The sequence below is a fragment of the Giraffa tippelskirchi genome, chromosome 11, assembly GCF_054371585.1.
Source record: "Giraffa tippelskirchi isolate mGirTip1 chromosome 11, T2T-mGirTip1v1.2.pri, whole genome shotgun sequence".
Classification (NCBI taxonomy): domain Eukaryota; kingdom Metazoa; phylum Chordata; class Mammalia; order Artiodactyla; family Giraffidae; genus Giraffa; species Giraffa tippelskirchi.
The window spans coordinates 53,460,547-53,477,302 of NC_137285.1; the positions used below are offsets into that span (position 1 = coordinate 53,460,547).

The 16,756-nt window shown below is 40.4% G+C and overlaps 1 protein-coding gene across 1 annotated transcript in view; it reads right to left on the reverse strand.

Annotated features, from left to right (window-relative positions):
• LOC145525214 (uncharacterized) overlaps window positions 1-16,756 on the reverse strand; it is a 223,098-nt gene that overhangs the window by 176,285 nt on the left and 30,057 nt on the right. The window contains exon 4 of the mRNA XM_081538041.1: window positions 16,248-16,288. Within this exon, the coding sequence (XP_081394167.1) occupies window positions 16,248-16,288 (41 nt within the window). The remainder of the gene's footprint in view (window positions 1-16,247; window positions 16,289-16,756) is intronic.

A 16,756-nucleotide genomic window follows, 5' to 3' on the forward strand; every position in this document is an offset into this window, starting at 1 on the left:
AGGCTACCTCTCCAGCCATATGGACCCTGGAGGGCACAAAATACCTGCAACTCCATCCTGTCCCCTTTCTCTCTATTTGTTTCTAGAATACTTATTATCATCTTATTTATTATATATATTTATTTACTGTCTGATATTGTATGAGGACAATCATTTCATTGGAAAAGACCCTGATGCTATGAAAGATTGAGGGCAAAAGGAGAAGGGGTCAGCAGAGGATGAGATTGTTAGATAGCATCACCGACTCAACGGACATGAATTTGAGCAAACTCTGGGAGACAGTGAAGGACAGAGAAGCCTTGTGTGCTGCAGTTCATGAGCTAAAAAAGAGTCCAGACAAGACTTAGTGACTGAACAACAACTGTATGAGGGCAGAAACTTTGTTTAGTTCCCTGCTCTCAACCCACCGTCTAGAGCAATGTCTGGCAGGATATATATGCTCAGTAACTATTTGTTAAATATGAATGAATAGCATGTACTTCAGCTTGTACCTGTGTGATAATTTGATTGATACTTGTATTAGTCAAAACTGTAAACTCTATTAGGACAAAGTCTTTATCCATTTTCACTCGTTTTATTTATTCAGCATATTTGTTGAGTGCCTACTGTATGTCAGCAATGTTCTAAGTACTGGACAAAGTTATGTTTTCATGGAGTCTATATTCTAAAAGCCACTAATTTGTCACCTATTTATAACCCAGTGACTGCTATTTAACACAATGTGGCAGATTATATTTTCCAAAGAATATACAACATTTGTCACCCATTATAGGTTGAATTGTGTCCCCAGAAAGATATGTTGAAATCCTAATTACCAGTACCTAAGAATGTGTCCTTATTTGGAAATAGGGTTGTTGTAGTATAATTAGTTAAAACGAGGCCATAATAGAGTAAGTGTGAATGTGTTAGTTGCTCAGTTGTGTTTGACTCTTTGTGACCCCATGGACTGGGGCCCACCAGGCTCTTCCATCCACGGAATTTTCCAGGCAAGAATACTAGAGTGGGTTGCCATTCCCTTCTCTAGAGGATCTTCCCAACCCAAGGATCGAACCTGGGTCTCCCACACTGTAGGCAGATTCTATACCGTCTGAGCCACCAGAGAAGACTATACTAGAGTAAAGTGAAAGTGAAGTTGCTTAGTCATGTCCAACTCTTTGTGACCCCATGGACTGTAGCCCACCAGGTTCCTCCATCTGTGGAATTTTCCAGGTAAGAGTACTGCAGTAGGTTGCCATTTCCTTCTCCAGGGGATCTTCCTGACCCAGGGATTGAACCTGGGTCTCCTGCATTGCAGGCAGACACTTTACCGTCTGAGCCACCAAGTAAGGTGGGCCCTTAATCCAATAAGGTGGGCCAAAGAATTGATGCTTTTGAACTGTGGTGTTGGAGAAGACTCTTGAGAGTTCCTTGGACTGCAAAGAGATCCAACTCGTCCATCCTAAAGGAAATCAGTCCTGAATATTCATTGGAAGGACTGATGCTGAAGCTGAAACTCCAATACTTGGGCCACCTCATGCCAAGAACTGACTCATTGGAAAAGATCCTGCTGCTGGGAAAGATTGAAGGCAGGAGGAGAAGGGGACGACAGAGGATGAGATGGTTGGATGGCATCACCGACTCAATGGACATAAGTTTGAGTAAGCTCCAGGACTTGGTGATGGACAGGGAAGCCTAGCGTGCTGCAGTCCATGGGGTCGCAAAGAATTGGACATGACTGAGCAACTGAACTGAACTAATCCAGTATGACTGGCATCTTTATAAGAAAAGGAGAGAGAAAGACAGACAGGGAGAGATGATCACCATGTGATGACAGAGGCAGAGACTGGAGTTATGCATCTACAAGCCAAGGAATGCCAAGGGTTAACATCCATACCGGAAGCTGAGAGAGAGGCAGGAAGAGTTTCTCCCCTCCCATGGCGACACCTTGCTTTAGGATTTCCAGCCGCCAGAACCATGACTTCTATAGAATTTCTATTCTTTCACGTCACCCAGTGCATGGTACTTCGTTACAGAAGCCCTGATACAACATCCCACATGCTCTTCTTATACTGTGACCTTGGCACTCATTCCACCAACTATGAGCAGAGTGATACTCCCTCCCCTTGAAGCTGAGTGAGCTTTTATGGCTGCCTCAACCAACAGAGAGGAAATGACATTGTGTGACTTCTGAAGCTAGGTCATAAAGATGTCATAGCTTCTGCCTTGTTCTCTTGGGATATCGCTCTTGAAACCCACCCATTATGCCATGTGGAAGCCCAAGCAGTTCATGGAGGAGTCATGTGAAGAGGTACCAATGTCCCTGGTGCAGAGGCTCGTTGAACTCCCAGGTATATGGGTGAGCATCTTGAAAGCAGATCCTCCAGCTCCCAACAAAGCCATCCCAGATAGAAACATGTGGAACAAAGATGAAGTATCCTCACTGAGCTCTGACAAATTACAGATTCCTGAGCAATGGAAATCTCTGCTTTTGTTTTAAACCACTAAATTTGGAGGTGGTTTGTTATACAGCAATAGAACATTGATACACATATACTTACTAAATATTTACTGAGTGAATAAATAAATGAACTGATACTTCATACTGCTACTGTGCCCTAATAAATGGCTATGTCCTTCAACATTCATCTAGTTTAAATCTAGAATGTATTTATTTTTTATTATCTGAACAGTCAGATACCATACCAAAAGCACACACTAGTATAATCAAGAGACCAAGGTTCCAGAAGAAGTGTGAAGGGACGGAATCCTGTGAAAATGTAAAGATTTACCCTGGAGAAACCAAGCCCCATCATTTTCTAAGATGGAATGACAAAGATAAGAATTTTCCAAAGACTAGCTTCTGGGCTCATGCATTTTAATCCTTGCTTTTCATCCACTAACCACTTATTTATGTTCCTTGCCCCATTGGACATAAGACTTTTAGTCTCATACCTTTATGTCATAATAACGGGTTAATGACACAGCAAGTGCTAGGGGTAGTCTTAGAACCCATCCCTACACCATGATAGCTGGTGATGCAGAAATGACTACAAACCACAGGAATCAGTTCAGTCACTCAGTCGTGCCCAACTCTTTGCGACCCCACGGACTGCAGCACGCCAGGCTTCCCTTCCATCACCAACTCCTGGAGCCTATTCAAACTCATGGCCATCGCGTCAGTGATGCCATCCAACCGTCCCATCCTCTGTCGTCCCCTTCTCCTCCTGCCACATGAATACTATGCACTAAAAGACAGCCTAATTACATTTCCTAGTCTACTCTCGATTAGCTTCATGGCACATCACCTGGAGACTAGAGGAGACCAAGGATGGCACTTGAAGATGCCACCTCTTCCCCACCTTGATAACAATGCTTTAGCCTCATCCATTCTCCTCCTCTTCATCATCCCTTTCCCCATAGAAACTGATACTGTCTTAGGAGGAAGGCAGGCAACAGAAGGAAGTTGTATGAAAGGCTCCACATTTTTATCTAAGAGGTATTAAACACTGCTTAAAAAGCCAGTTTTAAATTATTGAGCCAGATAAAATTTACACTGGGTATTAAGTTCGTTTCTCTGCCTTCCAATTAGATGATGGAGGTTATATGGAAAGATCAAAGTAATTGTAGGCTATATTCATTAACTATAATTTTTCTGCATGCCCAATGTAGGTTTTACCTTACTAAACTAATATTTATCGAATTGCAACCATGTGTCTGATATTGTGTCCCTCTTTTCTACAAAGAAATTTAGAGACAAAATCATGGGATTTTAATATCAGCATCTGAAGAGAATTGCAGAAAAAATCTAGCCCTTTCAAAAAGAACAAATTACTTGTCCAAAGTTATCAGTGGTTCAGTGGCAGAGCCAAGACTTAACTTTGGCTTCCTACTGCTAACCCTCCCACTTAGTAGCATATGAAATTACCCAGCCCATAAAAAGTAACCAGCTCAAACTCCAGGGCTATTACTCTAACCTGGGGTAACTTTGTCTCTGCAGGGACAGAGGAGGCTTCTGTAAGTACATTAAGACTGTACCACAGCTTGAGTTCTTCTCCTGTTGAATCCTGCTCTTATCTTCCCTTCAACAAGTGTTGATCCTAAGAATACTGCCCAAAAAACCTCCTACACAAGGAATGTGTTTCCCAAGAAAGTCAACTTAATGGCAGACAGGACATAATCTAAGAATGTCACTGGGCTGCAAACACCAGTCATTTCTTATGAACAGTATTCCATTTCAACAAACTGTGCGTACTTCCATACAATTTGGGCACAAACCACACATTAAAGGCTCAATGCCTCCACTAAACGGTCCTGACTTCAGATGTCAGCTGCAAGTTCAAGGGGTCCCCGGTACACCCACACTTCTAATTAACTGGCTGCAAATTCAATGGTTCTTATGACGCCTTCAGGTTCTATTATTCACTAGTATGACTCAGAACTCACAAAAGCATTATACTTACAATTATAAGGATCGAACCCAGGTCTCCTGCATTATAGGCAGATTTTTACCTTCTGAACCACAAGGGAAGCCCGACTTACAATTATAGTTTTATAATAAACAAACTGTGGAAAATTTGTTAAAGAGATGGGAATACCAGACCACCTGACCTTCCTCTTGAGAAATCTGTATGCAGGTCAGAAAGCAACAGTTAGAACTGGACATGGAACAACAGACTGGTTCCAAATAGGGAAAGGAGTACATCAAGGCTGTATATTGTCACCCTGCTTATTTAACTTCTATGTAGAGTGCATCATGAGAAATGCCAGCTGGATGAAGCACAAGCTGGAATCAAGATTGCCAGGAGAAATATCAATAACCTCAGATATGCAGATGACACCATCCTTAGGGCAGAAAGCAAAGAACTAAAGAGCCTCTTGATGAAAGTGAAAGAGGAGAGTGAAAAAGTTGGCTTAAAACTCAACATTCAGAAAACTAAGATCATGGCATCTGGTCCCATCGATTCATGGCAAATAGATGGGGAAACAGTGACAGACTTTATTTTGGGGGCTCCAAAATCACTGCAGATGGTGATTGCAGCCATGAAATTAAAAGATGCTTGCTCCCTGGAAGAGAAGTTGCGACCAACCTAGACAGCATATTAAAAAGCAGAGACATTACTTTGCCAACAAAGGTCCATATAGTCAAAGCTATGGTTTTTCCAGTGGTCATGTATGGATGTGAGAGTTGGACTCTAAAGAAAGCTGAGCACCAAAGAATTGATGCTTTTGAACCATGGTGTTGGAGAAGACTCTTGGGAGTCCCTTGGACTCAAGGAGATCCAACCAGTCCATCCTAAAGGAAATCAGTCCTGAATGTTCATTGGAAGGACTGATGCCGAAGCTGAAACTCCAATACTTGGGCCACCTCATGCAAAGAACTGACTCATCTGAAAAGACCCTGATGCTGGGAAGGATTGAAGGCAGAAGGACAAGGGGACGACAGAGGATGAGATGGTTGGATGGCATCACCGACTCAATGGACATGAGTCTGAGTAAACTCCGGGAGTTGGCGATGGACAGGGAGGTCTGGCATGCTGCAATTCCATGGGGTCAGAAAGAGTAGGACACGACTGAGCGACTGAACTGAACTGAACTGAATAAAGGATACAGCTCTGACTTTTCTCGAACTTGTAAAATAGAGTCAAAACGATTCATTACTCATCATTTATATTCTAAAATCTCATTGTGCTTCCTAATATTCTGTTACACTGTGTTTCTCTCTCAGTTACAGAAAATAAGCTGGCACAAGTACAGACATCTTAGAAATTAATTTCAACTTTCATAATAAAATCTAAAGGTCGTGTTTCCATTTGTTTATTTTGTTCATACACTCCCAGCCTAAATAAACTGCCCTCTCACTCTCACATTAGGCATGAACATACTTTTTGAAACATTAAAATTATTTGATGTTAGGTTCTATATCTGACTTTCAAAGTTATTGACACCAATGGAAATGAAGACGAAAACTTCTACACCTTTCCTTCTTGGTGTTTTCCAATATCTTTAGTGAAGTCACCTAGGGTACCTTCTAGAGGAAATATCTTTCACATTCATTTATTCCTTCAATGGCATTTTCAATTATTCATTTAACATGTACATATTGGATATAACTAATATACTAGGCATTTGATGGGCACTGTGAATGAAAAGATGTTAAATTTTCTCTAGTTTGGAAAATGCTACAGTTATATAGTTCTAAGAGCCCAATGATGACTTCTTGAATTTAAAAAAATAAAGGTTTAGCAACATAAACAACTTACATATTTTCATTCAAACTATTAAATTTCAAACCAGCGCCTTTTTTCCCTTTCATAACCTAGGGTAATGTGTCCCTAACATTATTTTATAGTAACAATTTCCATCTAACAAGCTAATCTACTTTTGCTATCAGTTAGGATTGTGTTTACCTCTAAATAACTAAAAATTTGACTAACAGTTGTTTAAGTCATAAGGGTTTATTAACATTATGCAACAGGAAGTCTGAGGGTTGGCAGTTCAAAGCCTCAATGATGTTACCAAGCCAAGAGACTCCTTCCATCTCCTGTTCTCACTACCTTGGCCAGGGGCACATGTGTGCACGGTGGCACTGTACCCGCAGGCACCTGCTGGGAATCAGCTCATTCAGAAGAAAGGAGAAAAGAAATTTCTATTTACCACATCTCAATTACATGGCTCATCCTAGCTTCGACAAAGTCTAAGGAACATGAATCTTTAAGGTTTTCAGCTACTGCAGTAGAAGAAAAGAAAGGGAGAGGTTATAAAAGAATTTGATACAGCCCCATGTATAAAATCGGCCACACTCTCCTAAGGCACTTATTTTCAACATATCCCATCCCTCCACAAGTCCACACACTCCAGATCAGAATCACTTTTGGGTGTCATATTTCTTAGGTTGGTTGAAGTGAGCAAAGTCTGTGAGATATATAGTATTCTGGATATAGAGGGAAATCTAATTTCCTTTTATTATGGAATATAGCTTGAATACCCAATTCTTAATATTGAGCATTCAGAGAACTTAAACTCACCTCTGTGTGTTCTAAACTATAGAGCACTCTTACATAAAACTGGTAACCAGAGAGTCATTTGATTCAATCTAGATAAACACCAATCACTTTAAAATTCAGGTCTTTCTATTAACAGCAGCATTTGAGAATGTGGGTTGGATTTCAGACCTAAAGTGGGCATCCTGGTAACACTGTAACTCTGGTCCGTAAGACGCTCTCAGGGAGAGAGGCAGAATCATAGAGTAGACTGTAGAGCCACTTGTCAGGCAGTCAGGGCCTCCAAGCAACACAACTCGAGGGGGGCTCGGGTCACATACACTGTAACGCAGCACATAACATGTGAGGCACAGGCAAGGGCCTTGCAAAGAAGGTGGCAAGCTCTTCTTTTACACAGAGGAAAGCACTGCCCGATCTCTTTCAATCCTATCACATAAGAATACAAGGCAAGTAAAGAGAACAGGAGTTTGGGACTTCGCTGGTGGTTCTGTGGCTAGGACTCCAAGCTTCCAATGCACGGGGCTCAGGTCTGATCCCTGGTCAGGGAGCTAGAGCCTACATACCTCAACTAACACCTGGCCAAAAAAAGATAAATAAATATTATTTTTTAAGAGAAAGAGAATAAGAGCTTGAGATATCTTAGCTCAGGGTGCAACCTACTGTGCTATTCTCTCATTCACTAAGAAAGAACCATCAGATTAGTCAGAATCATCAGATTACTCCAAATCAATCAATTCATCTCCTTCAACTAACAATGTGGAAGGAGGGACAGAATCTTCCCTTCCAACCCATCCCTCTAGGGAAGAGGTCTGCAAGCTATAGCCCTTGGATCAAATCCATCCAGACTTCTGTTTTTATAAAGCTGTTCTGGAAAGAGCTATGCCTGGTTCTTTACTTATGGGCTCTGTCTGCTTTCATGCTACAGTAATAGAGTTGAGTGGTTGTAACAAAGATGATAAGGATTGCAAAATTGAAAATATCTATTTGCTAGCCCTTTACAGAAAAAGTTTGCCAATCTCTAGAGCAACTGACTTGGCAAGACTTTTTGACCATACTCACAATAAAAAATAGTTTTATTGTAATGCAGTCCACTTCATATAATCATATGTGTGTGTGTAGATATACAGATATATATGACTTCATAGGACAATAATTACCCCTTATTATGTGTTATATGGGCTCCCCTGGTGGTGGTGGTGATTTAGTCGCTAAGTCGTGTCCAACTCTTGAGATTCCCTGCCTGCCAGGTTCCTCTGTCCATGGGATTCTCCAGGCAAGAATACTGGAATAGGTTGCCACTTCCTTCTGCAGGAAATCTTCCCGACCCAGGAATCGAACCAAATTACGAGGGAAGCCCAGGCTTTCCGTGCGGCTCAGCAGTAAAGAATCTGCCTGCAATGCAGGAGATGCAGGAGATGCGGGTTTGATCCCTGGGTCAGGAAGATCCCTTGGAGGAGGAAATGGCAACCTACTTCAGTATTCTCGTTGGAGAATTCCATGGACAGAGGGGCCTGGCGGGCTACACTCCATAGGGTTGTAAGGTGTAGGACATGACTAAAGCAACTGAGCACACATGCACACATGTGTTATACACTCTGATATCTTCTCTTCTAGTCCATGACATTTTTTGAAGCTGGTCACACAACCCACTAAATTGACCTGCAAACTGTACTCTCACCAAAGCAGAAACATAGGGAGAATGGTTTCTCCCTATACTTATATACACAGTAAACAAGGAAAAGATTATAGCAATTACTATTGTTTGTTATTTATTAACTTTCTATTAAAATATATTTTTGCAGTAAGGGAAAAGATACAGACTTGCCTGAGCTCAGTATTCATTTATGCAACCAGTGCTTCAACAAATATTTATATAATATGTCTCTTCTGAGTATTTGTTAGGTTCCCCAGGTATAAAAGTAAGCACAACAGACACTGGGCTTAGACCGCAGTAGGAAAAAAAGATTTGAAACAAATAAAAAAACATATCATTACTAACTTTCATATGAAGGAAAATCACTAAGTCTCATATTTACAATGTATGCATGCGTGCTGCATGCTCAGTCGTGTCTGACTCTTTGCGACCCCATGGACTATACCCCACCAGGCTCCTCTGTCCATGGGATTCTCCGGGCAAGAATACTTGAGTGGGTTGCCATTTCCTCCTCCAGGGGATCCTCCTGACCCAGGGATTTAACCAAGTCTCCTGCATTGGCAGGCAAATTCTTTACCCTGAGTCACCGGGGAAGCCTTACAACATGAGAGGTAGGTGGAAATTAGTCCACTTTTGGAGAGAGTGAGGCTTTTCTACTTAGAATGGTTTCAGTAGGGAAGTGAAATGGCAAATGATAACTTTAAGAATGAGAAGTTAATTGGACAAACAGAATGGGAGGGGGAGAGCAGGATCCAAGTCAATTTTAAAGACTTCAGTTAACACTACACAGCATCTCCTATCCTTGTCTAAGCATTTTACATATATCAACTCATAATTCAGCTAGAAAGAGGCAGATATGAAGCCAGGATCCATGTTCCAAGACACTACTATAAACCAAATGGCTTAATGAGATAAAATGTTATTTGTAGAGCTGGAAGGAAACCTTATAGGACAGGCAAAACACATACTCCAGCTATACTTGTATTTAAACTTCTGAGTATTCTTGGACAAATTACCCAGCTTCTCTGAACTTCACTTCCTTTACTATAAAGTTAAATGTTACAAAATTTAAATTAAGATAGTATATCATACTATTGACTGACATATGGTGAGCTATATTAACCTGTTTTCTAAATTCTACCCACTCTCTAAACTCAGAGCTCCTTAAAGGCACGGGGCTAAATATAAATTCATTATTCATTCAGCATACTCATATTCACAAATTGTAGGCGATAGGTGGTATGTATTGGAAGAAAAAACACAAAGGAGGCATTCCTTCAAAATCCTGAGGGAAAATTATTTTCTTCCCATAATCCTACCTCCAATCTGTCTTTTAAGTAAGTCTAAGGATTTCCCTGGTGGCTCAGACAGTAAAGTGTCTGCCTACAATGTGGGAGACCTGGGTTCAATCCCTGGATCAGGAAGATCCTTTGGAGAAGGAAATGGCAACCCACTCCAGTACTCTTACCTGGAAAATCCCGTGGACAGAGGAGCCTGGCGGGCTACAGTCCATGGGGTCACAAAGAGTCGGACACGACTGAGGGACTAAACTATGTACTATGTAAGGATAGAAAAGATATTTTATGACATTCAAGGTCTCCATTTTACTTCAAATAACCATTTCTTAGATAGTTACTGGAGAATGTGCTCCACTAAAACAAAGAGTGTAAACCAAGAAGGAGGAAGACAGGGAAAGCAGGACACAGATGAAGGCAGAGGCAGAGAGGACGCCCAGCATGATGGCGAAGGGGGTCCCAGCAGGCCTACAGAGCAGCCAGCTCCAACTGGGGATCAACAAGGACTCTGAGAGGGGTGCCAACAGGGAAAATATAAATCTGACAAATTACCACTGTATCTGACTATGTTGAAAAGCATTTCAAACTTCTGTGGGAAACCTGCGGGCTAAATTTATAAAGCTGCATGGAAAACAAAGCACGATATTTTAAATAAAGCAATTATTCATTTCACAAAAGACAAAAATGGGACAAGAAACATAAACATGGCTTAGCTATGAACAATATTTGTAAGTTTATAACTATGTATACAATTACTATTCACTTACACAAAAATTAGGATATGCAGAGGTGAGAGAGAGAGAATGTGTGTGGCTGTGTATACAGTGGGTAGCAGAGGGGGACATCTGAGAGTTATATCCTCAACTTCCACAGGAGGAAGTCAATCAAAAGAAAGTTTAAAATTTTTAAATCATTATCTCATCATTGTCTAACTTTTAATTTTTATTTTAAAAGGTTTTAAGTAAATATAAATTAAAAATTAAAAATCAAGGAAGCATAGTATATAGACACACTGTAGAAATAACAGGAAAAAAAAGCTAAAGAAGAGTTGAAGGCAGTGGAGAGGAAATTGGGGGTAGGGGCAGGCAGAGGAGAGAATAACTGCTTTTCTTTTAAGCTACAGTGGCATCTGTGCAATTGCATGCAATAAATAAAAACTTAATTTTAAAATGACATTTAAATTAAATCAGCATCTCTGCAGGCTTCCAGGAAAAGTGTTTTAAACTATTTAAATATCCCTGGGTCTCTCTTAGAATATTGGACAATGACCATGACCTGGACTTCGCATAACAAAAGCTTAAGTGACTTTATAGTGACTTTATTTGGGGTCACTTGGATTATACCTATGATAACACTACGAAGTATAGTATCCCATTTTAGAGGTGAGAAAACCAGGTTAAATTATTCACTCAAGAGCATACTGCCAGGGACTTCTCTGGTAGTCCACTGGTTAAGACTTGACCTTCTAATACAGGGGGTACCCATTCAGGGACCTAATTAAGATCCTACATGCCTCACAGCCTTACCAGAACATTAACAACAGAAGCAATATTGTAACACATTCAATAAAGACTTTAAAAATGGTCCACATCCCCAGAAAAACAATTAAAAAAAAAAAGCACACTCCCAGTACAAAGAGGTTGTATATGTAGCTCCCACATAGCATCAGAGATATTAAATTTTTCTTGAATATCAAAACCACAATTCTAGAAGTCAAAGAATTTTTTTAAGCGTCTAGCTTAACTTTCTTTCACGAAAGGTAATCATGTTCAAAATGAAACTGGAAAAGTTATTCACTAAATGATCTCTTAGTAGCACATTTCTACTTTGCTATTTATTCTACTGGCCTATTTTACTTTATTATTGTTCTCTTATTGTCAAAAATAAAATGTATTACAAATTCACAATTTGTGAAAAGTTATTAAGAGCAAACAAATACATGAGCTGTAAAACTACACAATCATGAACATTTATTTATGGGGATGGCAGACAACAGACAATAATAGCATACTGATGATCTGTGTGAATACCATACGCCCTGGAGTCAGATTCTATTTTTGATAAACTAGTCATTTAAGTGTGAAATTATAGAGGATGCCTACAGTACATTACTGCACACAGATTTAATTGGGGAAAATGTCCTTAACAGTGTGAACAATCTATGATGAAGAATTTGGCTGAGGGTTAAGGCTTCATTCAACATTTGAACAGCTCCAAGTAAGTCAAACATTAATTTTGCCTTTTGACAATCCTTAACTTAAACACTCTTACAAGGTGCTTATTTTTTTGACAAAACCAATGAAATGTGCCTCAAAAACTATTCTTAGTTAGGTCACCTAAATAAAAAGCAATGGTTACAAATGGGGTAACTAATTTTCATAAGTTTTATCACATTCCCTATTTCCCATGTTCCATAGTGGGTTGGAGTGATGGAGACAAACATAAAAGGCAGTTTCAAATGAAGGGAATGGTTTCCTGCTTCAGTAATGCCTCGATATCTCTCAGTTTAGTCTGTCTCTAGTTGGATCCTAGAACTTTCCATATGGCTCAGCGTGTAAAGAATCTGCATGCAAGGCATTTCGGTTTTCCCACTATTGCTAATCCCATATCCCAAACGTCTTTATTCTATGTCATGCTCCTCAAGTTCCTTCAAGAGGTTTTACTAAGTAGAGTATATGAACACATGGAGCCAAAGCAAAAACAACGCCAGATGCGACTGGTGATGGAAGTAAAGTCCAATGCTGTAAAAACAATATTGCATAGGAACCTGGAATGTTAGGTCCATAAATCAAGGCAAATTGTAAGTGGTCAAATAGGAGATGGCAAGACTGAATATTGACACTTTAGGAATCAGTGAACTAAAATGGACTGGTACAAGTGAATTTAACACAGATGACCATTATATCTACTACTGTGGACAGGAATCCCTTAGAAGAAATGGAGTAGCCATCATAGTCAACAAAAGAGTCCAAAATGCAGTACTTGGATATAATCTCAAAAATGACAGAATGATCTCTGTTCGTTTCCAAGGCAAACCATTCAATATCACAATCTATGTCCCAACCACTGATGCTGAAGAAGCTGAAGTTGAACAGTCTTATGAAAACCTACAAGAACTAACACCCAAAAAAGATGTTGTTTTCATTATACGGGACTGGATTGCAAAAGTAGGAAGTCAAGAGATACTTGGGAGCAACAGGCTAATTTGGCTTTGGAGTACAAAACAAAGCAGGGAGTTTTGCCAAGAGAATGCACTGGTAATAGCAAACCCCCTCTTCCAACAACATAAGAGAAGACTCTATACATGGACATCACCAGATGGTCAACACCAAAATCAGATTGATTATATTCTTTGCAACCAAAAATGGAGAAGCTCCATACAGTCAACAAAAACAAGACAGGGAGCTGACTGTGGCTCAGATCACAAACTACTCATTGCCAAATTCAGACTTAAAATTGAAGAAAGTAGGGAAAACCACTAGACCATTCAGGTATGACCTAAATCAAATCCCTGTCACTTATACAGTGGAAGTGACAAATAGATTGAAAGGATTAGATCTGATAGACAGAGTGCCTGAAGAACTATGGACCAAGGTTGGCGACATTCTACACAAGGCAGGGATCAAGACCATCCCCAAGAAGAAAGGTAAAAAGGCAAAATGCTTGTCTGAGGAGCCCTTACAAAGAGCTGAGAAAAGAAGACAAGCTAAAGGTAAAGGAGAAAAGAAAAGATATAACCATTTGAATGCAGAGTTCCAAAGAATAGCAAGGTGAGATAAGAAAGTCTTCCTCAGTGATCACTGCAAAGAAATAGAGGAAAACAACAGAATGGGAAAGACTAGAGATCTCTTAAAGAAAATTAGAGATACCAAAGGAACATTTCATGCAAAGATAGGCTCAATAAAGGACAGAAATGGTATGCACCTAACAGAAACAGAGATATTAAGGAGAGGTGGCAAGAATACACAGTTCAGTTCAGTTCAGTCACTCAGTCGTGTCTGACTCTTTGTGACTCCATGAACTGCAGCATGCCAGGCCTCCCAGTCCATCACCAACTCCCGGAGTTTACCCAAACTCATGTCCATTGAGTCGGTGATGCCATCCAACCATCTCATCCTCTGTCATCCCCTTCACCTCCTGCCCTCAATCTTTCCCAGCATGAGGGTCTTTTCAAATGAGTCAGCTCTTCGCATCAGGTGGCCAAAGTACTGGAGTTTCAGCTTCAACATCAGTCCTTCCAATGAACACCCAGGACTAATCTCCTTTAGGATGGACTGGTTGGATCTCCTTGCAGTTCAAGGGACTCTCAAGAGTATTCTCCAACACCATAGTTCAAAAGCATCAATTCTTTGGTGCTCAGCTTTCTTTATAGTCCAACTCTCACATCCATACATGAATACTGGAAAAACCATAGCTTTGACTAGACGGACATTTGTTGACAAAGTAATGTCTCTGCTTTTTAATATGCTGTCTAGGTTGGTCATAACTTTCCTTCCAAAAAGTAAGCTTCTTTTAATTTCATGGCTCCAATCACCATCTGCAGAATACACAGAAAACTATATAAGAAACATCTACAAGACATAGATAATCACAATGTGTGATCACTCACCTAGAGCCAAATATCCTGGAATGTGAACTTAAGTGGGCCTTAGGAAACATCACTACGAACAAAGCTAGTGGAGGTGATAGAATTCCAGTTGAGCTATTTCAAATCCTAAAAGATGATGCTGTGAAAGTGTTGTACTCAATATGCCAGCAAATTTGGAAAACTCAGCAGTGGCCACAGAACTGGAAAAGGTCAGCTTTCATTCCAATCCCAAAGAAAGGCAATGCCAAAGAATATTCAAACTACCGCACAATTGCACTCATCTCACACACTAGCAAAGCAATGCTCAAAATTCTCCAAGCCAGGCTTCAACAGTACCTGAACTGAGAATTTCCAGATGTCCAAGCTGGATTTAGAAAAGGCAGAGGAACCAGAGATCAAATTGCCAACATCCGCTGGATCATCGAAATAGCAAGAGAGTTCCAGAAAAACATCTACTTCTGCTTTATTGACTATGTCAAAGACTTTGACTGTGTGGATCACAACAAATTGGAAAATTTAAAGAGATAGGAATATCAGATCATCTGACCTGCCTCCTGAGAAGTCTGTACTCAGGTCAAGAAGCAACAGTTAGAACTGAACATGGAACAACACACAGGTTCCAAATTGGGAAAGGAGTATGTCAAGGCTGTATATTGTCACCCTGCTTATTTAAGCTATATGCAGAGTACATCATGAGAATTCCAGGTTGGATGAAGCACAAGCTAGAATCAAGGTTGCTGGGAGAAATTTCAATAACCTCAGATATGCAGATGACACCACCCTTAAGTCAGAAAGTGAAGAAGAACTAAAGAGCCTCTTGATGAAAGTGAAAGAGGAGAGTGAAAAAGCTGTCTTTAAACTCAACATTCAGAAAATTAAGATCATGGCATCTAGTCCCATCACTTCATGGGAAATAGATGCGGAAACAGTGGAAACAGTGTAGACTTTATTTTTGGGGGCTCCAAAATCACTGCAGATGGTGATTGCAGCCATGAAATTAAAAAACACTTGCTCCTTGGAAGAAAAGCTATGATCAACCTAGACAGCATATTAAAAACCAGAGACATTACTTTGCCAACAAAAGTCCGTCTAGTCAAAGCTATGGTTTTTCCAGTAGTCATGTATGGGTATGAGAGTTGGACTCTAAAGAAAGCTGAGTGCCGAAGAATTGATGCTTTTGAACTATGGTGTTGGAGAAGACTCTTGAGAGTCCCTTGGACTGCAAGGAGATCCAACCAGTCCATCCTAAAGGAAATCAGTCCTGAATATTCACTGAAAGGACTGATGTTGAAGCTGAAGCTCCAATACTTCGGCCACGTGATATGAAGAACCGACTCACTGGAAAAGACCCTGATGCTGGGAAAGATTGAAGGTGGGAGGAGAAGGGGATGACAGAGGATGAGATGGTTGGATGGCATCACCGACGCAATGGACATGAATTTGAGTAAGCTCTGGGTGTTGGTGATGGACAGGGAAGCCTGGCTTGCTGCAGTCTATGGGGTTGCAAAGACAGGACACGACTGAGCAAATGAACTGAACTGATACGTGACAAGAGATTAAAGCAAAAGACACATTAGAGAGAAAACGAGGTTATGAGGGAAGCTTAAGAAGGAGAGTATCTATGTATACTTATAGCTGAGTCACATTGTTGTACAGCAGAAATCAACACCACATTGTAAAGCAATTATCCTCAAGTAAAATAATTTTAATAAAATAAAAAGAGGACTTACTGGAGCTCATGTAACTGGAGTAAGACTTGAACAGGAAGCACCTGTGAAAGGAAAAGAATCCAGTCAGCTCAAAACATCATTACCATCAAATGACATAACTCCAAACATCTCTCGTCCCTATGAGTTGTGAAAATTTAATAAACAGAAACCTCAATTAAATAGATTTGGGAGACCAGAAGGGGAGGTCTCATGCCCTGTGTCATAGCAGAGCCTAATGGAAGAAGACTCCTCTTCTTTCCCGGCAAGGACTCAGCCAACAAAAAACCACAGCCTCCTCTGTTTACTAGAGCCCTCCTCACCTCCGTTTCCCGTCTATGAAATAGTTCTCCTTCCCCTGCTGTGCAGGGGACATGCAGGTTGGCTCATCATGGCTGCAGACCCCCAAACTGCAAGTCTGCTGATCCTAAATAAACCCATCTTTGCTAGAGAAATATCTGGCAGTCTATTTGCTTTTGTTTTTAAAGATTTTTTTTTGATGTGGACTGTTTTTAAAGTATTTGTTGAATTTG